The sequence below is a fragment of the Eucalyptus grandis genome, chromosome 7, assembly GCF_016545825.1.
Source record: "Eucalyptus grandis isolate ANBG69807.140 chromosome 7, ASM1654582v1, whole genome shotgun sequence".
Lineage (NCBI taxonomy): Eukaryota > Viridiplantae > Streptophyta > Magnoliopsida > Myrtales > Myrtaceae > Eucalyptus > Eucalyptus grandis.
Window position 1 is genome coordinate 19,780,409 of NC_052618.1, and position 27,567 is coordinate 19,807,975.

The 27,567-nt window shown below is 39.0% G+C and overlaps 2 protein-coding genes, 1 long non-coding RNA gene and 1 other non-coding gene across 7 annotated transcripts; all 4 read right to left on the reverse strand.

Annotated features, from left to right (window-relative positions):
* Positions 1 to 6,864: 6,864 nt before the first annotated feature.
* LOC104452927 lies at positions 6,865 to 18,891 on the reverse strand. Of its 3 annotated transcripts, none has more exons than XR_005552888.1 (7): positions 18,638 to 18,891; positions 18,352 to 18,429; positions 17,792 to 17,878; positions 17,425 to 17,503; positions 16,533 to 16,628; positions 7,112 to 7,182; positions 6,865 to 7,023 (listed from the first exon to the last, which is right to left on the reverse strand). It is a non-coding gene; the product is annotated as an uncharacterized LOC104452927 (long non-coding RNA). The 3 variants fall into 3 exon arrangements; XR_005552887.1 differs by lacking the exons at positions 6,865 to 7,023; positions 7,112 to 7,182 and adding exons at positions 14,229 to 14,242; positions 14,553 to 15,110; XR_005552886.1 differs by having other exon boundaries at positions 6,865 to 7,182.
* Positions 18,892 to 21,280: 2,389 nt separating this feature from the next.
* On the reverse strand, positions 21,281 to 22,023 carry LOC120295957 (glutathione S-transferase TCHQD-like). Its single transcript, XM_039317586.1, has 2 exons — positions 22,009 to 22,023; positions 21,281 to 21,898 (listed from the first exon to the last, which is right to left on the reverse strand). The coding sequence occupies exons 1-2, from the start codon at positions 22,021 to 22,023 to the stop codon at positions 21,281 to 21,283; spliced, it is 633 nt and encodes a 210-aa protein (XP_039173520.1).
* An 818-nt stretch (positions 22,024 to 22,841) lies between these two features.
* On the reverse strand, positions 22,842 to 23,988 carry LOC120285939. Of its 2 annotated transcripts, none has more exons than XM_039316676.1 (2): positions 23,203 to 23,988; positions 22,842 to 23,017 (listed from the first exon to the last, which is right to left on the reverse strand). In XM_039316676.1, the coding sequence occupies exons 1-2, from the start codon at positions 23,533 to 23,535 to the stop codon at positions 22,949 to 22,951; spliced, it is 402 nt and encodes a 133-aa protein (XP_039172610.1). In that variant the 5' UTR covers positions 23,536 to 23,988; the 3' UTR covers positions 22,842 to 22,948. The 2 variants fall into 2 exon arrangements, with proteins under 2 accessions (XP_039172610.1, XP_039172611.1); XM_039316677.1 differs by lacking the exon at positions 22,842 to 23,017 and adding an exon at positions 23,032 to 23,103.
* Positions 23,989 to 26,524: 2,536 nt separating this feature from the next.
* LOC120296516 lies at positions 26,525 to 26,686 on the reverse strand. Its single transcript, XR_005553467.1, has one exon. It is a non-coding gene; the product is annotated as a U1 spliceosomal RNA (small nuclear RNA).
* Between the last annotated feature and the right edge of the window lie 881 nt (positions 26,687 to 27,567).

Here is a 27,567-nt window from a genome sequence, read left to right on the forward strand (position 1 = left end):
ACAAGTGTTAATTCACTCACTCCAGATAGATTAGTATAATACATAAGCCATACTCTGTTGCTTGCACTTTCGTAAGGTCTTGCCTTGTATTTTTCAGACTACTGCTATGGCCTCCCTCTCGCTTCCATAATTGCGGCTTGTTCAAATAAGTTTTTCGTTGGTCCAAGGGTGTGTTTTGTTTAAAAGTAAGTGTTTTTTCAAAATTAATTTTCCGAACTTTCATCCATTTGACTTGTCGAAAATGATTAGTCAACCAAAAATAATTTCTAATTTGGGAAAATATTTGTAGATAAAAATTAGGAAAGTACATTATTAAATTTAAGACGGTGAAAACACTATGGAATTGCTCTTAAATTATTCAATATTTTATTTATTTTAAAAAAATTGATCTTTTAAATATTTTCTTTTCTTTTCTTTTCCTTTCCTTTCCTTCTTCCTCCTCCATTGATCGCTTGGTCTAGATGACTGACCACAAGCATGAGCTAGCGAAGGCTGGCCTTGCCAACCTATTACAATAATTTGTACCTATAGTCTTGAACCTATAATGATTAAATTGAAAAACTTCTTGAACCTATAATGATTAAATTGAAAAACTATAGTCTTGAACCTATAATAGGTTCACCACATCTTTGGAAAAGTTATCATATAGTCTTGAACCTATAATGCGCATGGTTCGTTGTTTTTCGTGGTGATATTATTTTTTGATGAGTCAAATGGATAAAAGTTCGAAAAATTAATTTTGAAAAAACACTTTTTTTAAACAAAACACACCCTTGGACTAGCGAAAAACTTATTCGAACAAGCCACAATTACGAAAGCGAGAGGGAGGCCATAGACAGGGCAAGACCTTATGAAAGCGCAAGCGGCAGAGTATGGCTTATGTATTATACTAATCTATTCGGAGAGAAAATTAACACTTGTAAAAAATGTAGGAAATACTAATTTTGGCGCTTAAAGGCAATTGTCCTCAGAAAGCATAAAAAAGACAAGAAATTCTTAGAAACTCGTGAGACGATTCCGCAGCATTACAGTACCTCAAATATAGCAGAAATTGGCATTTTGTGATGTTGCCACCTGGACAGTCTCCACGAAGAAAGGAGAAACGTCGATCTTCGACCGAAATCTTGCGCAACGAGAAGTTCAGCTTGGCAAAAACAGCACACCGTCCGAGGCCTAAACAGCCCGATTCCTCTTAAACTAAACCCTAAGCAAATGAATTTGCATGGGAGGACAGCACAGGGAGAGGGGAAGAGAATTCCCGAGACTCATAAAGATGAGTAAGACGAAGGGAGGATTATGCGGGACTCGCAACGGACTTGCAACGGGGGAGAGGACTCGCAACCAACAGTGAAAACTTTCTAGGATTCGCAACGGACAAGTAGACGACTCGCAATGGATAGGGCGACGACTTGCAAGACCCGATGAAGATTTTCCGGGACTCGCAACAAACTAGGAGACGACTTGCCATAGAGGGGAAGATATTCTAGGATTCAATAATAGATGGGAGGATTTTCCGACGAGTCATAGAAATAGAATGAGGAATTTTGCGAGATTATCCACGACGGCCGATTGCCCCTATAAATTGACCACTTGGTCACCTTTCTTTAAGTATCCTTTCCTCTTTCAACTTGAAGCGCTTACTCAATCTGTGTTTGCTGAAAAATGGCTAGGGGCAATGTCGAACGGGACCCCATTCGCCTCGCATTCAACCAAATGAGCAGGAAAAAGGGTTACAAGATGTGTTCTTGGTTGTGGCCACTCTGCTGGCTATCCACAGCTGCTCAATTGTCTACGCATCCGCCAGGAGGGACTTTTTCCGATGCCTCCAATCACATAGGACAAGCCATTTTCTCCCATAAACATTATTTGGAGTTTGAATTCTTCAATGGCTGTAATACTGGTGTTACCTCCTATCAGTGATGGTTATTGTGTTCAGTCTAATTGGCATCTCATCCAAAAGTTCTGCATGGACAAGGTTTACTCTGTTTGTGATTTGGGTCACCTTAATATCATTCATGGTCACATTTTTTATGCCTATTACTCATGTAAAAGAGGGAGTTGCAATCGTTGCTGTATGGGTAGTTTTGATGTGAGTTCTGATCATCGAGATAGTGTTGAAAGGACTTATATGGTTTGAAGGGTCCATTTCGTTACTTCTATGGTGGTCGTCAATTTTAAGAATTGTGATGATTATGATGCTCACCTGTGAGAGAAATGTAGATGAATGGATCACATACGATTCCTCCAAGCACTTGCACAAGTAATTATCGCTAGCGGAACTAATGAACTGCTTCCATAATGATTTGACACATTCGTTACCATTTGGTATTTAGGACTGCTATGATGGATGCCTAGTTTCTTCAACAGACTTGGAAAAAGAAAAATGCTTTTAATACTTATGTTGCTTAATTACTTCAGTGTGTAATGATGGCCTTCAGTACTGAACTCTACTTTAAAATTGCTTAACCGATTTGTTTTAGGCTATCAAGTACCTTTCGGCTGCAGGTTTTGGTGCGAAATTGCTTGCGGTTTTTGGGAATGGCATGGTTTAGTCATTTATAAATGCTCATACACTCACTCCAGAAGTTATGGATTAATCATTCAGCATAATAAAGAATTTCACACGATGTTGTGGATTTCAGGGAATTGTTCTAGAAAGTAATGGAATGTAAGAAAATGAATATTGCTTCACGATTTAATACCTTAAGCACTTTAGATATGAGATGTTCACAGTTCTACAGGTCTAAAATGGTTTCAAAAATCCCACTGACCATCTTTTGATTGAAAGCATTCAAAAGGGGATAGTCATCTTGTATATGGACCTATCGGGTCAACCCTCTACGCTAGCTTGAGAAAGTTTGTTGTTTCCTATTACAGTCTTTCAAATTTGTTTGCTTGCCCTTTTTCCTTGGTTGTAGCCACTTTGAAATCTAATTTATTTTGTAATTGTTTGACTTCGGATATCCCAACTTTATCTGAGTTTTTGTGCCAAAACTTTTAAATGCATAGCTATAGGATTGATAACTCCATTTTGTTAAATTAAATTTATCAAAACATCTTATCCTGGCAATAACATATGAACTCCCATGAAGTCTGATAACATGTTACCTGTGTATTTTAATAAGTTCCACCTATAGCTTGTTGCTTGACTTCATTTTCAAATTTTTTTTTTTGGCCTAATGCAACAGATATGAGAAAACCAAAGCTGGTAGCTGAAATTGCTAAGCAGCTGCACAGATTCCATCAAGTAGAAATTCCAGGTTCTAAAGAACCTCGACTATGGAATGATATATTCAAGTTTTTTAAGAAAGGTAATTCTCTTTAGCAGTTCACTTTCTCTTTTCTCTATCTCTTCTCATTAAAGTGACTTTTATTTCATCTTTGCACTCTGTTAAATGTTTCTTTTAACAAAATGCCTTTACCTTAACGTTTCTTTTGTGTCATGTATGTGCCATCTTTTTTGATGTAGCATCTGATCTCAAGTTGGATGATAATGAAAGGCGAAGAAAGTATGAGACGATATCTTTTTAAGGAAATTCATGATGAACTTCTCAAGCTAAAGGTAAATTCCTCTTTCAAAAATAGGAACACTGATTGAAAGAAAAAAAGAACATTTATTACGTACTATATTTACACAAAATAGGAAAAAAAAAATCCCTCTCAATGATTTTTCCCATTAGTCTTTAACAGAAAAGATATCAAAGAATCTCCCTATACCCAAAAACCAGAAAGAACAACAGGAATATTTCTTTCCTCCCCTTCAATTCTTTCCTTCTTTTCCACTTTTCGGCCCTAATTTCCCTCATTTTTACACTTCTTGCCCAGGGCGATTCCGATCGTTACAACAACAATGACGATGACGACAGATTCAAGTGCACGGTAGCCGCGATGGCCGAGCCGCACGCAGGGCAATCGCGGCAGCCGAGCTCGCACGCGTTACTCTCTACCAACCAACATTGCTCCGTTAGTCAGCCCGCAGCAATCTCACCTCGCGGAGCAAATCAAGCAAATCACAGAAGAGGGTTAAAGGCCCTTTTTTTTGTTAGATACCCTAATGGTGTTGTTGGCGTCGACGTAGTATTGGTCAACGGTCTTCAGCTAGCCAACGTCAAGAGAGTGGGGCACCAGGTGGACGGGGGTGATGGCGCTCGTGATGTAGACCATGTGGGTGGAGACCTCTGTCGTGGCGGGGGAGAGAGCCAAGGACCATAGTATGACGACCGTCGTCGCAAGAGCCACCGGAACAACCGCCGTCGATGCTGCCATCAATGCAGCTGCAGCAGAGCTCGTGGGGCCAAAGGTGGCGGCGACGACGGCGGCGTTGTCGTCACTGTCAATGAGCCATCAACCTTTGAGGATGATTTTGCAGTGCGAAACTAGGGGATGATGCGAAGTTTCAGGTGGTACGGTCATTGTGTTGCGGACGCGAAATACAAGTCCAATTGCCCGCCATCTTTCGTACGCAGCCAGTTTTCTTCTTCTTCTTCTTCTTCTTAGTTTGTCAGTACATGGCCAGTTTAATCATAATTAAAGTCTATATGAACAATGCGATTTTACTTGAAGGTGTGGAGTCGAACATCTAACATCTTTATTAATGAAAAAAAGACTAAATGCAAAAATATCCATAGCTTCAACAGAAATTCAGAGCCCCTTAAAAAAAGAAAAAAGACATACAAATCTTTTAAGCAAAAAACCTGACCTAATGAAATGACCCCAATTAATACCGACCATGCAACAATTGCAGCTCCCTCTTTTACATTAGTAACCGTCTTTTGTTTATCCTTCTATGCTCAGCAGGATCAAGCAGGATCATAGGTATCGAAAGTGGGAACCGCCTGACGCCGTGCACGATTTTGCGCTTGGGTATTTAGAGCGGATATTGTAGGACCTTGTATAGGTTGTGAAAGTGGGAGTTAACACTGACCTTGACCCTTTTTGTTAGTAGATCGTGTAAGAGTCACTTTTGTACTATCATACTCCTCGGGTTAACCTGTTAATAAATAAATCGTAGTTTGTGAAAAATTATTGTGTTTTTATTATCCTTATTTCTAATGGTTGACTGGGTGTGTATTTAATTCGCTTCTGCATGCGTTTAATCAAAAGATTAAAAATAGGTCGGCAACGCATCCTGGAATGTCACATTTCTAATCAACCGCTGAAGGATGTGCGCGTACTCGGGATTTTAGGCGTGACATCCCCACCCGAAGTGGTGGTATCAGAGCCTGGTCAAGGTCTGGAGTAATAATGTGCGTTGGGTCATGGGATAATTAGTAGGAAAAACATTTTCCTTACGCTTATGCTTGTGATTGATTAATTTTTTTGTGCGTGCCGCTCAGATTTCTAATTCCATGTTAGAATTGGAATGTAGGTTTCTATAAAGACCCTGCGAGATGAGCAATCTTGAGCAAAGAGCCCCTCGAAGAAGGGCTGTAGCAGCTGCAGCGGGTGCTAGAGGGAGGGCACTGAGACGAGCAAGTGCTAGAGTAGAGCGTTAGCTCTAGCTAGTACCAGCAGAAGAGTACCACCTTAGGCTAGTGCTGGCAGAGAAGCACCAAGCGATCCTAAGTTGGATGGGATCGTGCAGGCACTAGAAACTCTAGGGAATATGATCGGTCAAGCAGACTTAGAACCAAGCTGTTTTTGCTGCCGCCGCTGCTGCTGGGAATGCCATTGTTGCTGTCACCGTCGCACCTGCTGAAGTCTTACCAGGAAATGGGAATGGTGAACAGCTCATGCATAAGCTAGAGTAGTTCTTGAAACTAAAACCATAGTTCCTGAAACTAAAACCGCCAAGGTTCACTAGAGCGGGCGATTCAGAAGCTACAACCTTCTGGATCCGAGAACTAGAGAAAGTCTTCAGCAATTCGGAAGTTGCAACCTTCTGGATCCGAGAACTAGAGAAAGTCTTTGCACTGCTAAGGTGCTTTGAAGAAGACAAGGTAATCCTGATTGTCTACCAATTGCAAGATAATGCAAGTACTTGGTGTGAAGCCACCAAAGGGAGAGTATTTCCCGAAAGTACGGTCCCAGAGTGTGATGCCTTCATTAAGACCTTCTTCAGAAAGTACTTTTCAGATTGTGCGCGAGAGCAGAAAATGGCCGAATTCCAACGTCTTCGTCAGAGTTAGATGTTCATGGACCAATACGAAGCAAAGTTTGTTGAGTTGTCTAAGTATGCACCGAGGTTGATTGAGGACCGGATAAACATGGCGAGGAGGTTCAGAGTTGGTCTGAGGTCAAGGACCCACTAGTACCGTTGAATCTCAAAAACTATGATGAGTTGTACGAGAGGACTCAGCTGATAGAGAGGAATCTAAACGAACGAACCGCTGCATTTGGGTAGAGGTTTGTGCCCAACAGAGATAACAACCGGTTTGGGAAGAGGCCGATGATGAGAGGAAAGTATTCCATTCATTCCAATCGAAATGATGGAATTGGGAAGCCGGCACCCAACTCAAATGGCAAGTCGCGGAAGTACCGGCCCCTTGTCATCAATTTTATGTACTGTTCAGGCATAGCACTTGCACTGTAACACCATATATGAGCAGTCTAAAAAGAAACATTGAAGTACAAAAAGGACTACTATAATGGTCCTCAGTGTTTTGAAAAGCAGAAGAAAACAAAAAGAAACCTTGCGGATGGTAAGGTTCCGATGAGCTGATCTAATGGTTTGAAAGGCTCTCCCGAGAAGAATATGATCTCCTCCTTGAGATCAGAAGCAAATGGAGCATAATGGAATGGATAGTACTCGAACAAGCATGTATACAACTTTCAATAATTCAGATATAAAAAATAGGCTAATAAAAACTAGTGTAGCATGAAAACTAAATTGCAACTTAACAAAAGAGTAAATCGACGGGAGGGAAATCATAGTGTGGTAATTCAATACATTTCGAGTAAAGCTACCCATAAAATGAAGCATGCAGGATTCATCTGACTAAACAAAATAACAAGATTTTTGCTCAATATCCCAGCAGGAGGTCTTCAAAGTACCATCCAACACGCAGAGTTTATAAGCACATTCTAGGCAATGGAATCGGATAATTGCTATTAAAAGGCATGTAAAGATGGATCAGTATTGTTTCTTGCAAACCTTAATAGTAAAACTCACCATTGCCAGGATCGAACACCTTGGTAATAATACGAACAGACCCAACATAAACCTTCAACGTATTTCAAAACCTGCAAAGTAGAAATGCCATCAACCATTAACCTCCATACAAAACTGCACTTTCAATAATCAGACAGGTAGGAAAATACTAGCAAATGAAAACTTCACCAACAAAACAAATTAACAGTTATCCAAGGGCAAATGTACTGACGAGGCCACACAATCTATAAGAAGGAACTGCGGCTGAAACTGAAGCATTTGACAATGAGGAAGTCATCCAATTGATAAGTCCGTAATATATCTTTACGATGCTAAAGAGGTCGGAAGATAATAGCAATCTAGGACTTCACAAACAAGAGAAAAATTAACATTTTTCCAAGGGCAAATGTATTGAAGAAGCCACAAAATCTGGAATGAGGAACTGCAGTGAAACTGAAGCTTCTCACAACGAGAACTCATCCAATAGTCCATGACATATATTTACAATGCAAAAGATAGGCATTGTCGACATGAAAAATCCTACCAAGTATCGTACCCACAAAAATATCAAGTCACAAGGAAGCTGCCACTCTTTTCTATCACACTCAAATTTGGCACCTAGCGACATATGGATTTGAACCATGCAAAGACCAAATGCAACCACATAAGCATCTACTTGAGATACGTCAAAACATTTATTTGCTCTATTAGGATTCAGATGGTACCAGCTTAGTTCACCAAAAACCATTTTGAACAAATGATGGAGCCAGAATGTTCCAGCTTAGTTCCCGGCATCGAACATTCCAGCTTAGTTGACCAATACCCTTTTACCCAACAATAAAAAGAAAAGCTAATGCCCCAATAGCAACATTTCTTCCGGAATATCTTCTACCAAAAAAAAAAAAAAAACATTTCTTCCAGAATATCTAACTGTCATACTTAAAATTGTCTAAGATAAGCAGAAGAATATATTAGCCTCATCCGAAGTCCAAATGCAGTTTGATTTAATGCTATTCAGATCCTTCTTCCATGAAATCACCAAGCAAAACATTGGCTGTGAAAACTATCAGGTATACTCCTAAATAAATCAATCTCCATAAAAGGAACACTTCCTATGGAAAATTAACGTAAAAAGAACTTCCCTCTTGATTCATATCAGAAAAAGGAATTATCGATATGTCTTTCCTATTTAAAAGAACACAGTTACGCTCCTCAAAGCTACATAACTTCCACATCCACACAGATTTGCAATAAAAGTAGACATCTAAATGTAAAGAAACTACTATTAAGAGATTCAGAGTCTGAAGACTGCTTTACCATCCAAACAAACAAACTACTATTATTTTTCATCTTTTAGTGCTTAAGCTTGTATTTGAAAGTGAGAAACTCTATAGAGTGATCTTGTGAGAACAGAAGAGATACCTTGCTGAAAATTCAAAAATTCGAAATTACGGTGCGGTAACATTCTTTTTTCGATTCATGATGGAATCCAGTTAGAAGGCTGCTAGTGTGGAGAGTGGACGTAGGCTTGATTTAAGCCGAACAATTATAAACCTTGTATTTATTTTTCTCTTCTCTAAACTCCACTTTATTTGCTGCGATTTACTGATGTGCTTTGAGATAGTTGTTAAGGTCTGAATCATTATGCAAAGTCTGTACTCAATCAGACTCAATTTAAAAGTAAAGCATTTTTACTGCATTTCGCAAAAATATGCTTTCACACCTATTCAACCCCCTCTAGGTGTTCTACTAGCCTTTCAATATTAAATAATGATTAAGGTGAAATTCCCTAGAGTCCAAAGAAAACGTAAATTATTATGACAAATCTTCTTTCATAGGTGGCAAATGGGTTGAAGTAATCCCAACTTAATCACAAGACCTTAAAACAACCTATCAGAGAACGAAAATTGAGAATCCGAATTCATAACGACATCCATTACAACTGTCTTGAAATTAGATATTTCTGTCAACTTGATTAATAAATTCAATCATTCAATCATGAATGTATCCATTCATTTCTGAATATAATATGCTTATATTATCACCATTACATGAACGACATATGGTGGGTTGATGACATTATTTGTGAATGATAACCTAATTCATATTTGTCATATTAATATATTTAGATCTCAAAATTTAAGGAAATTTAAGGTTATTCAAGTGGAAATGTATATAATATTCACTCTATCATATTCAAAGGGGAGATAATATACACTCACTCTTTATCAATTTGATTAGTGTTTACGGGTTTGTTTCAATTGTCTTGATAAGGCTCGGCATCACCACAATATTTCAATTTCTTAATAACTTGTTAGTCGTTGGCACATTTTGACTGAAAATTTGTTGAGACAGACTCGTAAAAGTTGAATTTTTTTATGTTTTTCTCCATAACTACAAGTCAACTAAATTAAAGATCTGAAACGTTTTTAAGATGATTGTAAAAGGTTGTGAATTTATGAGTCATACTTGAAAATTTGTGGGAATGTATAATATTTAAAAATACCATTAACTAAAAGTAACTGAACTTGGGCACAAACAATTATGAATAATGTGAAACATAAGCTGGTTTGCGCAATTCACTTCTAAAACCCATTTGCTAGTACAAATCTAAATTTATTTAAGCTATATTGATATGACAACTTCATAAGATTATCAATCTATAAATAATAGCGTTTACTATCCTCAAATGGCACTTACTGAATGATTAGATATATTCCAAGCACCATAATGATATCCATTATATGCCATTTCATAATAAAATGTTAATATTTAAGTTACAATAATTACTATATGCCCCATTTAGCATAGCATTATTCTCTGCAAATTTAGCATATTGGTTCAATAGTTGATGTAAATTTATGAAAAGAAATGAATTTTAGATGTATAGTAAACAAACTAATTTGAAACAGTTTCAGACTTAATGGCTAAATTAAAGATCTGGAATGTTTTAAAGATGTAACATCACATTAAGTTCTGAAACCTTAACACATTAATGGTTTTGGAATAAATGGGCAGTTTAATTATTTGAAACGGTTTCAGCTAATTAATGCTCTAAAACAGTTTGAAAAGTAATGGTCAAATTAAATATTTGTAAAAGTTACAAAATTAATACCCATAATAAAGACTTCTAATAGTTACAAATAATTATCTAGAATAATGCTCTGTAACAGTTACAAAGTTAATGCATTCATGATTGAATGATTGAATTTATGGTGTATCAAATTGATAAATGGTACAAACATCATTAAAATGAATGTATTCAATTAGCCTTTTCCCATTCTTTGAAAGTACTTTGTTTAATCACTATATTCAACTTCATCAATTTGTTTAAAATTTGTCATTTAAAAAAATTAAATGAACATAAGCTTCATTCTTTCATTTTTGTGTTAAAAAGCTAGCAGATTAAATATTTCGAATTGGTCACAAATATGTGACCTCTACTTGGTTTTTTTCCCGATAAGCATCTGATTTGTACATCACAACGTATCAAAAGATTACACCTCTCACTCTTGCTGTTGTCAAAATTTCACAACCCATCATTCCAATATATTGATAACCTTATGAAGTTGTCATATCAATATAGCTTAAATAAATTTAAATTTGTACTGACAAATGGGTTTTAGAACTGAATTTTGCAGACCAGCTTATGTTCATTTAATTTTTTTTCTAAATTATCATTCAGTAACTTTTATTTGTTTCTACTATAGATGTCTTCAATTCCAATTTATGAAATTTTTATTTGTGACTTACTAGTTCTCTTCCATTAAGTTACTAACTAGTTATGATTTATCAAGTCCTATTTGAGCTACATACGGTTTTCTTTTGACCTTTAAACATATGAAAATCGATGATGGAATGCACCTACACTACACCGTTTTTCATTTTATTATTCGTGTTTTTAATCTCTAAAAAGCTAGATGCGGAATGTGCGCATCTATGTAAATTATTTAAAGATATCAAAGAATCTCCCCATTTGGATGATCCAAATTAAGATCTTGTGATCAAGTTAATCGTATATAAATCAGAGAACGAAAATTGATTATTTCCATACGAATTAATAGATGTGATATTGAGAATCCGGATTCACAATGCAACGTCAAGAGTGTCGATGTTCATGGTGTTGCCTCCTGGCCCATCCGCGTATACGATGAGCAACCCATCAAAACCTTGCAGGGGACCAATCCTATCGCCGTTTGCCTCCCTAATGATAACCACATCTGCTCAATTGTCTACGCATCCCCCAAGGAGGACTTTTTCCGAGACCTCCAATCATATAGGACAAGCCATTTTTTCGCACAAGAATCATTTGGAGTTCGAATTCTTCAATGGCTGTAACATTAGGTGTTATCTCCTATCAACGATGATTATTATGTTCAGTCTAATTGACATCTCATCCAAAAGTCATGCATGGACAAAGTTTACTCTGTTTGTGATGTGCATGGCCTTAACATTATCCACGATCACATTTTTTATACCTATGGTCCTATTGAGTAAGGAAGGAGAAACAGAGGACAAAAGGATCGCATTTACTCATGTAAAAGAGGGAGTTGCAGTCATTATATGGTTGGTACAAATGGGGGTCATTTCATTGGGTCAAATTGTTAGGTTCTTTGCGTAAAAGATTCGTATGTCTTTTTTCTTGTTCTTTTTTTAAGGGGTTCTCAATTTATGCGGAAGCTTGTGGATATTTTTGCATTTAGTCTTTTTTTTCATTAATAAAGATGTCAAATGTTCGACTCGACACCTTCAAGTAAAACTACCTTGTTTGTGTAGACTTTTATTATGATTAAACTAGTCGCCTTTACTTGAAGGTGTCGAGTCGAACATCCGACGTCTTTATTAATGAAAAAAAGACTAAATGCAAAAATATTCACAGGCTTCCACAGAAATTCAAACCTTCCCTAAAAAAAGGAAAAAGAAAAAAAGACATACAAATCTTTCACGCAAAGAACCTAAAAATCTAACCCAATGAAATTACCCCATCTATACCAACCATATAATGACTGCAACTCCCTCTTTTACATGAGTAAACGTGATCTTTCCGTCCTTTTTTTCTCCTTCCTTGCTCAGCAGGACCATAGGCATCGAAAATGTGACCATGGATAATATTAAGGCCACCCACGTCACAAAGTAAACTTTGTCCATGCACAACTTTTAGATGAGATGCCAATTTAGACTGAACACAATAACAATCATTGATAGGAGATAACAACTAGTGTTACAGCCATTGAAAAATTCGAACTCCGAATGATTCTTATGGGAGAAAATAGCTTGTCCTGTATGATTGGAGGCCTCGAAAAAAGTCCTCCTTGAGCGATGCGCAGACAATTGAGCAGATGTGGTAGCCAGCAGATTGGCAAACGGCGATAGGATTGGTCTCCTACAAGGTTTTGATGGGATGTCCATCGGATACGTGGATGGACCAGGAGGCAACCCCATGGACATCGACACTCCTGACGGTGTCATTGTGAATTCGGATTCCAAGCCGAAGGGGCCCAGGGAGCAGGAACCGCCTAACGTCGTGCACGATTTTGTGCCTAGCTATTAGAGTGGATATTATAGGAGCTTGTATAGGTTGTGAAAGTGGAATTTAACGCCGACCTTGAACTTTTTTGTTAGTAGGTCGTGTAGGAGTCGCTTTGTAGTAAGTTTGTACATATCATACTCCTGGGGTTATAGTTTGTGAAAAATCGTTGTGTTTGTACTATCCCTATTTCTGATGGTTGACTGGGTGTGTATTTAATTCGCTTCCACATGCGTTTAATCAAAAGATTAAAAGATGGGTTGACGACGCATCCTAGGACATTGCATTTCTAATCGACTGCCGAGAGATGTGCATGTACTCGGGATTCGGGACGTGACATCCCCACCCGAAGTGATATCAGAACCTGGTCAAGGTCTAGAGTGATAAGGTGCGATGGGTCATAGAATAGTTAGTAAGAAAAACATTTTTCTTATGCTTGTGATTGATTGATTGTTTTGTATGAATCACTCAGACTCTAATTCCATGTTAGAATTGGAAAGTAGGTTTCTGTAAAGACCCTGCGAGATGAGCAATCCTGAGCAAAGAGCCCTTTGAAGAAGGGCTATAGTAGCTGTGACAGGTGCTAGAGGAAGGGCATCGAGATGAGCGAGTGCTAGAGATAGAGCGTCAACTCCGACTAGTACCGAGGGAAGAGTACCACCTTAGGCTGGTGCTAGCAAAGAAGCACCAAGCGATCCTAGGTTGGATGGGACTGTGCAAGTGTTAGAAACTCTAGGGAATATAATTAGTCAGCAGGCTCAAAATCAAGCAACTGCTACTGTCGCCGCACCTGCTGAAGTCCCACCAGGAAATGGGAATGGTGAACAACTCATGCATAAGCTGGTGGAGCAGTTCCTGAAACTAAAACAACCAAGGTTCACTGGAGCAAGCGATCCAGAAGCAGTAACCTTCTGGATTCGAGAACCAGAGAAAGTCTTCGCACTGCTGAGATGCTCTGAAGAAGACAAGGTAGTCTTGACTGTCTACCAGTTACAAGGTAACGCAAGTACTTAGTGGGAAGCTACCAAAGTCTTGACTGTCTACCAGTTACAAGGTAACGCGAGTACTTGGTGGGAAGCTACCAAAGGAAGAGTATTTCCCAAAAGTACGGTCCCAGAGTGGGATGCCTACATTGAGGCCTTCTACAGAAAGTACATTTCAAATTGTGCGCGAGAGCATAAAATGGCCGAGTTCCAACATCTCCGTCAGAGTCAGATGTTCGTGGACCAATATGAAGCAAAGTTTGCTAAGTTGTCCAAGTATGCACTGAGGCTGATTGAGGACCCGATGGACATGGCGAAGAGGTTCAAAGATAGTCTGAGATCAGAGATCAAGGACCCGCTAGTACCACTGAATCTCAAAGACTATGATGAGTTGTACGAGAGGGCCCCGCTGATAGAGAGGAATATGAACGAACAGGCCACCGCATTTGGGTCGCGGTTTGTGCCCAACAGAGATAGCAACCGGTTTGGGAAGAGGCCGATAATGGGAGGAAAGTATTGCATTCCTCTCCACCGAAAGGGTGGAATTGGGAAGCCGGCACTCAACTCGCATGGCGAGTCATGTGAGTACCCCCCCCCCTCCTTGTCATTAATTTTCTATACTGTTCTAGCAGAGCACTTGCACTGTACACCAGATACGAGTAGTCTAAAAAGAAAATTTGAAGTACAACAAGGACTAATATAACAGTCCCTAGTATTTTCAAAAGCAGAAGAGAACAAAAAGAAACCTTCTAGAACCACCACCTGCAGCGACGCAGTTGGCTTGGACTCTCTCCTCCTCATGAAGGAGAGGAGTTCAAATCCCAAAGGTATCGTTAGGGATTCTTATTTGGAGTACTTTGGTGGTGGGTCCTGCAGTTGCTCCCCCAAGGTTTACCCGTTGGCCGTCGGCTTATGGGTTCCCCGGATCATATAAAAAAATAAAAAAATAAACCTTGCAGATGGTAAGGTTCCCATGAGCTGATCAAATGGTTTGAAAGGCTCTCCCAAGAAGAATGTGATCTCCAGGCCAGCTAAATCCTCGAGATCAGAAGCAAATTGAGCATGATGGAATGGATAGTACTTGAACAAGCATGTATACAACTTTCAATAATTCAGATATAAAAAATAGGCTAATAAAAACTAGTGTAGCATGAAAACCAAATTGCAACTTAACAAGAGCACGACGGTAGGGAAATCATAGTATGGTTATTCAATACATTTCGAGTAAAGCTACCCAGAAAATGAAGCATGCAGGATTCATCTGACTAAACAAAATAACAAGATTTTTGCTCAATATCCCAGTAGGAGGTCTTCAAAGTACCGTCCAATACGCACAGTTTATAAGTACATTCTAGGCAATGGAATCGGGTAATCGCTATTAAAAGGCACGTAAAGATGGATTAGTATTGTTTCTTGCAGACCTTAATGGTAAAACTCACCATTGCCGGGATCAACCACCTTGGTAATAATACCAACAGACCCAACATAAACCTTCGACGTATTTCAAAACCTGCAAAGTAGAAATGCCATCAACCATTAACCTCGATACGAAACTGCAGTTGTAATAATCAGACAGATAGGAAAATACTAGCAATTGAGAAATTCACAAACAAAAGAAATAACAGTTATCCAAGGACAAATGTACTGACGAGGCCACACAATCTATGAGAAGGAACTACGGCCGAAACTGAAGCATCTGACAATGAGGAAGTCATCCAATTGATAAGTCCATGATATATCTTTACGATGCTAAAGAGGTAGTAAGATAATAGCATTCTAGGACTTCACAAACAAGATAAATTAACATTTTTCCAAGGGCAAATATATTGAAGAAGCCACACAATCTGGAATGAGGAACTGAAGTGAAACAGAAGCTTCTGACAACGAGAACTCATCCAATTAATAAGTCCATGACATATATTTACAATGCGAAAGATAGGCACTGTCGACATGAAAAATCCTACCAAGTATCGTACCCACAAAAATATCAAGTCACAAGGAAGCCGCCACTCTTTTCTATCACACTCAAATTCGGTACCTAGTGGCATATGCATTTGAACCATGCAAAGACCAAATGCAACCACATAAGCATCTACTTGAGATATGTCAAAACATCTATTTGCTCTAGTAGGATTCAGATGGTACCAGCTTAGTTCACCAAAACCATTTTGAACAAATGATGGAGCCAGAATGTTCCAGCTTAGTTCCTGGCATCAGAACATTCCAGCTTAGTTGACCAATACCCTTTTACCCAACAATAAAAAGAAAAGCTAATGCCCCAATAGCAACATTTCTTCCGGAATATCTTCTACCAAAAAAAAAAAAAACATTTCTTCCAGAATATCTAACTGTCATACTTAAAATTGTCTAAGATAAGCAGAAGAATATATTAGCCTCATCCGAAGTCCAAATGCAGTTTGACTTAATGCTATTCAGATCCTTCTTCCATGAAATCACCAAGCAAAACATTGGCTGTGAAAACTATCAGGTATACTCCTAAATAAATCAATCTCCATAAAAGGAACACTTCCTATGGAAAATTAACGTAAAAGAACTTCCTCTTGATTCATATCAGAAAAAGGAATTATCGATATGTCTTTCCTATTTAAAAGAACACAGTTACGCTCCTCAAAGCTACATAACTTCCACATCCACACAGATTTGCAATAAAAGTAGACATCTAAATGTAAAGAAACTACTATTAAGAGATTCAGAGTCTGAAGACTGCTTTACCATCCAAACAAACTAAATCAGTGCCACAAACAATCACAATAATTAAAATCAAGGAGAGTAAGCACAGAACACTGTAAAACAAATATATACTAAGTTACCAAGACAAACGAAACGAAATAAAAGCAAAATAATTCTGAGAAATAATACTGATATTAAAGTAAGTAAACTGAATGCTTCAAGATACAAAGAAAAAAATTACCGTTTCCTTCTTAACTCTCTCTATCTCCTCAGGAGTTGACACATGAAATTTCTCTGCATAATACCTTTCCTTGTATCCAGGCTCCCTTAATCTAACCTGATTTCAAACCATAGTGTATCAAACTCAAGAATTGATTATTTAGCTCGTAAAGCTTCTCATGTTTCCTTTGAGATATTATAATTCATCCACAAAAATAACACATCAAAAAGTCAAACTTTTCAATTTATCTGACTACTCAAAATATGTAAAAGGTAGACCATTCTCTTCAGAACGCTTAAAAAATGGTATCTTCACTCATAAAATGTTCACTTAAGAGCATACGGAAAAAGAATCACAGTTCAATGGTACACTGTGTGAAACTTAGCTTCTCCCATCAGCTCAGCGCCCCCCGCCCCAAAAAAAAAAAAAAAAAAAACGGACACAAGAAAAATGAACATAGCAGAAATACTCTGGCCCCCAAAAAGAGTAGCATCAACACCATTTAAGCTCATGTATGGTACACACTGGAGTCCATAAGACATCACTCATCATATAAGACTATGCTTTCAGTTAGACAGCGCAAGAGTTAAATAATGCTAAAATCTATTGAAAAGAGAGGTTGGAGTAACCAAAGCTAGGAAGATATAAAAGGAGCCACTTAAAGATTAATTCATTCGACTTGTTAAGTGCACATCTTTTCAGTGCACCTGATCTCTTCATTAAATCCCAACCTACAATCAGAGAACTAAATCAAACTTAATGATAGTCCCCGCCCAAACAAAACTGCATCATCTTTATTGATTACAGAAATTATGACTTGCCCCATATCAATTGCCTTTGATCAACTGAAAGTGCAAAACAGAAGATATTCAATTACCACACAAGTAAAGGAGAAAATCAACTCTTTGCATACCTTGTCAACAACTGGACTTTGTAATTCTTCTGATGACTCTTCTTGATCTAGATCTCATTTCTTCATTATTCTCCGATGCCTAGAGAAAATGTTGAGCATAAAGTTAAATAGGACTGAGTGCTGGCATATGTATTGTACTCACTAGTCTGTACTAAAAGTGTCGCATGCTTTAATTGATTATGAGTCCTGAACGACTATTTTCAATGGAATTAAAAAATAAATAAATAAAAAATCTATTTCCACTCCACTTGTTCCACGAATAACACTAAAAGAAACTGAAAGAATTTGAATCATTCTTCGAATTCTCCATCACATGCTGCCTTACAAACAGATTGAATTTATAGCATTCGTAAATGACCAAAGTTACCTGCTGTATGCGAGCCTGCTTCTGAAAATTTTGATATTCGTAGACAGCAACAGAGTGGATAAAATGTTCTACTCTGTCTAACATGACCTGGACACGAGAAAGAAATTAAAACTACTCATCAAAGATTGTCAATACATTAAATTTTACAAGAAATGAATAGACTAATGGATTCACACAACCATCACAAACTAGGATTTGTTGGATTTTCTACCAAAACCTTAATATATATATATATATGAGACTCTGCATATACCAACTGATTTGAGGTGTACACTGAAATAAATTAAATTCGCAAGAGTTAAAACAAAAATATAAGAAAAAAAAAAAGCAAAATAGAAAATGTCTTTCCAAAAACATACCGACAGAAAATAGTTATGGCAGCTAAAAATAACTAGAAAAGCCTTGTGGAAACCACATCCTAAAGAAGAAATAAACTCTTCAACAAACAAGAACATGTAACCCGAACAACTAGTATTAGTGCAACCAACCCACGAATTCATCATCCAACCACAACATTACCAACTGGAAACTGCATATCAAAGGATGCATAATGAAACTACCTCGCCTGCTTCAGTAAGGTAACCTCCCATGGCAGTGAACTCCCTCCTAAAAACCATCACTAGTAAATTGATAGCACCCTGAAGAACAGAAAGATGCACAATGAGCATTCTAAGTCCGCATAATTAGTGAGCAGACAGAATAAACCCAAGGAAAACCACCAGGTTAGCGTGAAATCGTGTCTCTGTTAGGCGAAAAGTTGTGAACATCTTAGTTTGCGATTGCTTGCTGCCACGCATAATAGTGATCTGATCAAAGGACCTAGAAGGAACGAACGCACGCACGTACCCTGCCGTCGGGGTGAAAGCACGGATGGATGATCCCGTTCATGTCGCGGTACAGGTTGTCGAACTTTATTCCGTTAGGGTTTGGGCCTTGAGGGGTCGATCGGCCGGCTCGTCCTCGACGACGTCGGCGATCGAGCTCGGGTACCGATCGGCGAGCCACCGGTAGATGGCGGGGACTCCCATGGCGCGGCCGTGCTCCGGCGAGTCAACTCGGAGATGTAGAGAGAGAGAGAGAGGATGCGAGATGGTTCGAGAAGTTTTAAATTAGCATTATAATCTTTGAGAATCCCGGTTAGCTAGAATAATGGAGAAGATAATTTAATTTGTAGCCAATCATAAGTGAGTGTATCTCTAATGGTGTTTCAAAATCAAACTCAATCAAAAAGATCTTATTTTAAATTTTGTAGAGCGTTTCTTCTTCTTCTTTTGTATTATAAAATATTATGGATAGAGTCAGATTTATTTTACGCGCCTAAATAGACGAGAACTTATCCATGCAAAATGCTTATTCTCATGGCCTCATTGTGCCTCCTAATTTAATTAATGTTCAATTTGGATACAGTAATAAAGATATCTGAAATTATTCGAACTTTTACTAGTCATTGCTGGTGAGCGAGGACAATAGTCATTCGTTGCAAAACTCGTGAACTCTAGACCACTAGAGTCTAACTGGACGGGATATAAGAGATGTGATTTTAGAGTGCATTTATTTCATAAAAAATATATAATTTGTATGATCGTTTGTATTCCTTATAAAAATAAATAAATATAAAATATTTTCATCGTCTAAGAAAATAGTATAAATTGTTTTTGATAATACAAATATTTTCATTAACTAATTATTTCGTGTGATATAAGTGATTATTTTAGAATAAAATATTTTCTAAGTCATTCATTTCTCATAAATGTAGACATCAAACCGGCCGCCCTCGCGGAGTCTCCTGCCCGGTCCGCAAATGATGCAATGCTCTTTGTCTTTGTATTTATTTGCTAAGGGTGTGCGTATAAACACTTTACTTCTTTTTTTTTTCTTAAATTAAAAAAAAAAAGTGTTTGTTAATAATTTACGAACAAAAGAACGCGTTTGGTAAGTGTAAAAAAAACTGTTCTTGGAATAAAAAAGAATAAAACATGTTTGGTATCTATGATCAATTTACTTCCTAGAATAGAAAAAGAACGAAACACGTTTGGTAAACGACAAAAAAAATTCTGTTTTATTTTTTATTTTTTATTTTTAAAATTTTTTTTAATAAAGTTTAAAATTGATATTGAATTCTAATTCTTATGAAATGCTCATTAATTTTATTTTGTTCATGGTTAGTGAAGACAAACATTTTTAGCATGATCATATAGCATATTTCGTAGAAAATGTTTTGTATCAAATTTTTCAACATGCTCATATGTGCGCCCTTAAACGAAAATTTCATACATCTCAACATGAACTAGTTACTTTTTTTTATTTTTCTAGGCAACGCAGCCAATCGAATAATTGTTCTTTTTTGCTTTTACTCAAGTAAAAATATTCGCTGCCAACTAGTTTTCTGAAATTTCATTTGTTTAGTTGGCTAAAAATGATTATGGTCAAAGATACATGTATACTCAAAGTTAAAAAAATAAATTTTCTAACTTGAAAATGGACATTTTCTTGGAAAATTATTTCGAAAAAATTATTTTCTTTAATCATGAAATTGTTCTTGAAACATACGCCGCCTTGAGTTGCTTCGAGAGATGCGCAATGTGGCTGTTGCGACAGCAATTAGCAACAATATGGAATTATTCACTTGTGCAATTCATTGTAATCTGGAAAGTAATGCCAGAACAAGGGTCAGGCGTTCAGGTTAGGGAAAGAATGGCAGATCCCTCCAATGAAATGTCGTTCACTGGCCATGTGCGAAGACCTTGCTTCCCAAAATTATGCCGGGGCAGCTGATGCGGACTGCTATCTGAAAAGCTTTCAGGAAGTAGAGCCACTTTATAGAGACGCCAGAGGAAGTGCTCTGTCTCTCCAATCCTTGCCTGTCTGTCGGTCCAAGCTATTCACAAGATGTGTGGCCTGGTCCCTCATCCGGGACTCAGATATGGAATCGTTGCGGTTCGCCAAGGGAGTGCTTCAATCAACTCTCTTTTGCTCATAACTCTTGACATCTAATTACAGCAGCATTACTCTGCCTTATGATATACTAACTTGCACCAACTTTTACTAAAGATCAGGAATCTTAAAGATCTAGAATACGGATGAACTGTGCTCTAAGACTGCAAACTCAATGAAGTTCACTGCTTGCAATCAAAATAATCGAACCTTTACAATTTTTATTTTCATAACATGCTTGTTTTCTACATAATTATTTCAACCTTAAAGGGAATACAGAACAGAAAGCAGTCCAGTACATGAAAAAATTCAACTGCCTGCTCTTTCAACACTAAGAGAGGAAACACTACAGAACCTATTTACAGCAATTCAAAAAGGTAAATTTTGCCTAAAGACTTTTCACAGCCAAAACTTTCCCCACCCTCCTTTTACAGTTTTGAGATATTCCTACAGCGTCAAGAAGTTAATACTTCTTCAGCGTGTTCCTCAGCCAAATGAAGCACCAAGTTTTAGCCAGGGTCCTGTACTTCCTCCAGCCGCCAAAGTATCTTCCTATCACTTTTTGTAGGAAGGCCTTTGCTGAACCAAACTCCAGTATTTGGCCATGTTTGGCCTGCTGTTTATATACTCGTCTTCCAAATTCAAGAGTGCCAAACGAGCTAGCACCGGAATGAACATTACGTCTGCCATGCTGAACTCTTCCCCTGCAATATAAGCCGTCTTGCTCAACCTGTCTGCCATGCTGAACTCTTCCCCTGCAATATAAGTCTTGCTCAAACTGTCCTCAATTTCATCAAGAAGTCTGATTAGATGTTCCTTGCTCCGCCTTACAACCTCTGGGTCTCTCAGCTTCTCTTCGGTGTGATATGCCTCTTTTAGCTTGCGGTGGTAGGAACTTGCCAGGTCAGGTGACTCGGCCATCCGAGCAATCAAGACTCTCCTAAAAAACTTGGACACTGCTTGCCGATACTTCTCAGGGACGTGGGATAATGTGAAAAACTTTGGATTCCACTCCTGTATTTTATGCATCCATTGAATGACGTCATCACTGCTGAAGGCGATGCTATCATTATTAACAGAGACAACTGCAATTCTCTCTATATACCTGTAAATTTCTAAAGCATTATAAACTTCCACAAAAGAAGAGAATGAAGACAGACAGACAGAATAAATCTGCAAAGAATATGGTACATAAAGAATATGGTACATAATAGAGCAGTTAGCATGATTCAAAAGTACAACTTTTCTACCAATATTAACACACGTCACTCATTTGAGATTACAAGTTTGACAACCATCACCCCTCTCAGATAAGACTAAGGTTTTGCTAATCTAAAAGGTCCACTCTATACTGTGATGAAACATAGTCAAAATCAAAAGAGAAACTAGAGGCTTCAAAAACTTCTTGGCATCCCCAACGAATTAATACACAAGCATTGAAGAACATTTATTGACATACCCATTTTGAGTAAAAGAAGAATCTCTAGCATATCTTAGTCTGTGGCCATCAGCAATTACCTCCCCAAGGAAACAAACCAGACAGCAGTTCAGACAAACGTCAACAGTGAAACCCATTCAACAATCCTCCTTTCAGCACCCAATCTCCAATATAGTCACTTAGTCAGGTTAGGCCTCACACGATGTACGGTTCCACAAAAACCCAAAAAAAGCGCTGAACTGAGACGCCTAAAAGCTCCAAAACCAAAAGGTTCATTTTCCAGCAGGAAAGCATTTAAATTTTGCAGACAGTAAGATTAGAATAAAGGAAGTATTCCCGATTCAGTTAACAAATACACACAACGAACTCACACCAACTCTTGTCGTGCTTAGAACAGTATTGACGGTTCAAGAAAGGGGCAAAACGGGTCCCGCCACTTCTAATTTGGCCATCAATACAGCAAGGAATTCCAACGAAGAACTTCACGAGGCGATCAAGAACGGTCTAGACCACACGGTCGAAAGAGGTTCGACTGACCGGATGACATGCAGAACCAGAACCGCCACGCCCCCCACTCCAACACTCCAACCCCAACTCAAGACCCGCTGAAGTCAACGCGCGCAAGCACGATCAAGTTCACAACAAGAGCCCGCAGCGCAGCGACCAAATTGACCAGGAATCAAACTAAAACGGAAACAGCACGCAGCAACGACGAGAGAACCAAACGAAGAAGGACGGCCAAGTGTCGAGCGCGATCGAGACAGATGGGGTGGTCGGACGGAACCTTACCCAGAAAGCGTCGACACTTCTAGAGATAACTTCGACTTTTGCTTCCCACAACAGACAACAGAAAACTACAAGAACCAAGACGAATACTAGTAAACTCCATGAGTTGTTATAAGGACAACACTTTTAAGCCTTCGTTACCGTTCAAAGTCACCTGTTACAGCACAACCCACCTAAATTTTTCAATGGACAATCTTCTGCAGGCACGCGAGGTTTTGCTACACGAACCAAGATGAAGAATTCCATCACTTACCGAGAGGGTATCCACCCAGAGCTGAGAGACGAACCCCAAGCCAAGAGCAGATTCGATGCTGATCACTTGCTTCGCCACCATGCTCGATCGCCTCATCACCTGTCGCCCACCCCTCGCCCTCAATTTACTCTCCGATTCCTCTTCGCTCCTCAACGCGACGCCGGCATCGCCGCCGTCGCCGCTTAGGAGCACCTCCTCCTCTTCCACACCGGACCGCGCCGGCTTTTCGGCGCCCAAGTTTCCGCCTTCCGCCGCATCACTCCCGCCGCTCCCACTTCCCTCCCTCGATCCCGCGCCGCCGCCTCGGTCCGTCTCCGAGCTGCGCCGCCGCATCACTGGAGCTGCTGCTCGAGCGAAGGGGAGCTCGAGCAGCTGCAGATCGAGCTGCAGCTCGAGCTCGCTCTCGAGCGAGCGTTGCTCCCCCTTCGGCGCGGCAAATCTGGGCGAACAACGCTCGCTCAAGGCTCGAGCGAGCCGTCCCAGATCTGTCGCGCCGAAGGGGGAGCAACGCTTACCGGAGAAGGAGGAGCACCGGAAACGTACCTGGAGTCACCGGAGTGAGGAGTCGCCGGAGAGTCAGCCGAGTGGGAGCCGCCGGAGAGATGGGAGAGACGCCGGAAAAGGAAGAACGAAGCTTCAGCCGACGAGAGGAGCGACGAGCACGCACGAAGGAGAAGAGTTCGTCGCCTTTGTTCCGATTTTGTTCTTTTGTTTCTTTGGTTTTTGTTCTTTTGTTCCGTCGAAGAAGTGTTTCTTTTCAAAAGAAACAACTTTTTTTTGTTTTTTTTTTCGTTCCTATTTCGTTCCAGAAACAAAAAAAAAAAAGGAACAAAAACGCAACCAAACGCGTTTCTGTTCCTTTTTGTTCCCTATTAAGCGCACTTTCCGTACAGAAGTGTCTTGGAAACGTTTCTAAGAAACGTTTCCATGCACGCCCTAAGTTTGTCAGTCAAACTTTTTATTTTTCTTTCTTTTTTTTCTTGTCTTGGCTACAAATGAAACAAAATAGAGAGATCACAGCGAAATCCCCCTGTATTTCCATGAAAATACTAACATCTCAAAATTTTCCTGACTAAATATAAAATATTTTAGAAAAGTACAACGAATTCTAGGTAATTAATTTGTTCCGATTAAATTGCCAGGATAAATAATTTGCAATTAGAGTTCAGCAAATTGTAGCCCACCAACTTGTTTATAAGAATATGCTGTGTGTGCTGAGAGAAGCGGCTGTTTCGGATTGTGCGGCGACGAAACACGGTGGAAGGGGAGTCCCTTATTGCGAAAGATGTCACTGAGGCAAGCAGTGTTGCATCTCCTTCAGCACCATTTGTGTAGATACAGTTGCTAAGGCGCTGTACTCTGATCGAGTGCTGTTTCGGTGCAGATAATTGGCAAGACGCCCCTGGTGTACCTCAACCGTGTGGTGGAGGGTTGTGTTGCCCGAATCGCTGCGAAGCTCGAAATGATGGAGCCCTGCTCAGGTGTCAAAGACAGGTTTGTAATTGGAATTTGAATACTGTGGTGTCCATTTCCAGTCAAATTACAGATTCCTCACGATGCCAGGAGGTTGGCACTTGTCGGAAGAAGCATGAATTTAATCCCCACCTCTGGTCTATATATTATTGCGTAAATGAAACATTTTCTTTAGCGATGTGATTTGTTCTGATGAATTGCAGTCACAGCCAATGCTTTTGTCCTTTGTCCTTGATTGTAGGATTGCGTATAGAATGATTGCAGATGATGAGGAAAAGGGTCTGATTAAACCGGGAGAGGTTAAGTCCATTTGTAAAAGCTGTTCAGAATGGCAAGTCTATTACATTCATGTTGGAAAGCCTCCGATTCTCTATATCGCTTGGTGCCTCTTGGGCGATGTAACTGCTGGTGTGATCCAAGTTGGTTGAATAAATTGATCATGGATTTGACAATCAAATAAGGCATGAATGTGCTTTAAATCCTCATTTGTCTAGTACATCAACTACACTAAAAAATTGCAAAGGTTCGAGTTTGTGTCTGATAAACTTAATGTAACAAGAAAATGTTTCTATATGTGCCAAGTGAAACTATGGAACTGACGAAACTTCCTCTGTTGTGATGTTCAACGAGTCAAGCGAGTATCGAGTGGCAAGCAACACGAGTGGACGAGTGTTAAGTGGCGAACAGAAAAGTTGTTTCTTTCGATTTTGGCAAAGTGAAGACTAAGATGACAAATATAACAAAAGAGAACTATTACTAGAAGAGAATATCGTAAGGAGCTATTTATGCCATTTTCGGCGCCGTGAAGACTCTTCACAAAAACATTTTACTCATTCATAAATTATGACTATTGACGTCATAAAAGACATTAAAAATCTAAATTATTAAATAATAATGTAAAATTACTTAAAATCCTCATTAAAAAGTTGTTTAATGTTATTGACGCTATTAATTTTAAGATTTTCACTATATAAAATTTATATATATATATATATATATATAATCAGGATTGGTCCAGGTTAGACCGACCCTGAACTCCTAGGACCGAGGACCAACCAGTATAGTATTGATCTAGGAATTCTAAGACCAATGACCAATCCAATCTCCTAACAAACTAGACCAGAATCGGCAAGGTTGGGCCGGTCCAGGGTTGACCCTGGATCTAGACTGACCCTGGACTGATGCTCACCCCTACTTCCAACCATGTAAACTTTCGTGTTAGCTTTCATAATCGTATTGTAAGTATAACCTTCTGCATTCAGCGAAGGGGAATGGTGACAATTAATACTTCAGATTTACTGTTTTTACTTCCTCCACTTGCCATGTGTTCTATAATCAAATTAACCATATGCATAAAGCTGATAGCAGTTCCCTTTCATACTTACACGAAGAAGTAACGTTTAGATCACGATGAGCATGAGTATAGGAGAGCTAATTCTCGCACATGACAACTTCATGAGTTGGAAAATATAGATCAGCGTGTTAGCTTTTGGCAGCAAGGCGAAAATTTTCGGACTTCAATATGCCTTCGAAGGCTCCACCAGAAAGGCCATAGGATTGGTGCTTATCACCCTGCGGGGACAACGTAGGTGGACAAGAAACTGCACAAGTGCAAATCCTGCAAAGGCTCCTTCAAATAGGCATACTTTCTCAGCAACCCATCTCTAACGTACCCGGCTTTCTCCTACACTCTCTAGCCAGTCCTATCGTCCACCCCGACGAAGGCTTGAACCCTCAAGACATCAGGGAAATCCTCGAACACCTGGTACAGCGCCATTTTCACCGCTCAGGTCACCTCAACAAGAATGCCAGACTAAGGAAACAGGCTATGTTTAGACTAAGGAATTGGGTAGGGGCCGCGCGAACGCAGGCCCCACTGCCACAAATTATGACGTAGGCTCGGCCACTTGGACCAACCTTGGGCTAGCACCCCTCCCGAAGTGCAATGGAGGTCACTAGACCCAGGCCATGAGCTTTCTTGATAGCCCATTGACCCCGTCCAGGTAAGTGATTTGCTTATTGCCCAGGCCTTCGCTTTTACATTGGTCAAACTCACTCGCCGATTCAGTAGACACTCTGTGTGGGACAAACACAGAGAGAGAGAGAGAGAGAGAGAGAGAGAGAGAGAGAGAGAGATGGAGATGGAGATAGAGGAGTCGGTCAGAATTTGGGTGAAGAATCAAAAGGGGGTTTCTTGCGAACAGGGGACTTGCGAAGAACATATGACAGAAAGGATAATTTTGGGTAAAAAGCTAGCAGAAAAGTGGGTTATTTGGTAGTTCATCATTTTCTTATTTATTATATACATTCAGACATTGGATTACATGGATTATCAATTAGAAAATTCCTACACATTACAACTTGAAATGATAGAGCGCACAACTGGAATAGTTTATGATCATTTGTGCTATGATATATGCTTTAGAAAGGCAAATAGATTAAGGTACGGAATAATTTATGATCATTTAGGCTGTAATCATTTAATTAATGAGATGCTTTCGATCATTCGATCATAAATAACGCCATCATTTGATTAAATATCAGCCAAGATCAATTCAAAATAGTTTTCTATTTCCGATATTCCCGTGTGAAGGCAATAAATTTGACACCGAAGTTATTCATTTCAAGATCCACACCCATGTTCATTCTCAGATTTCATACATAGAACCTCCAAGAAAATTAAAGATTGAATTTAATAGTAAAATCTGTGTGTTACCTAAAAATAGAGTGAGGAAATTTTTTTAACTAATTATTCAATTAGTGAGGCCTAAATCAATTAAACTCGTCTGAAATCTGAGAACGAAGATTTGTCATTTAACCCATTTGTCCATGCAATATGATAATCCTCACTCTTTATTCCCTTTGCATTAGATCATTCTTGTAAAACATGGA

Excerpts from the sequence above, each read along its gene's own strand:
- LOC120285939 (XM_039316676.1), bottom strand. The coding sequence starts at position 23,535 with ATGCGGCGGCGCAGCTCGGAGACGGACCGAGGCGGCGGCGCGGGATCG. Across the intron at positions 23,018-23,202 it reads TCTGGGTGGATACCCTCTCG|TTTTCTGTTGTCTGTTGTGG; the intron begins GTAAGTGATGGA and ends TGGTTCTTGTAG.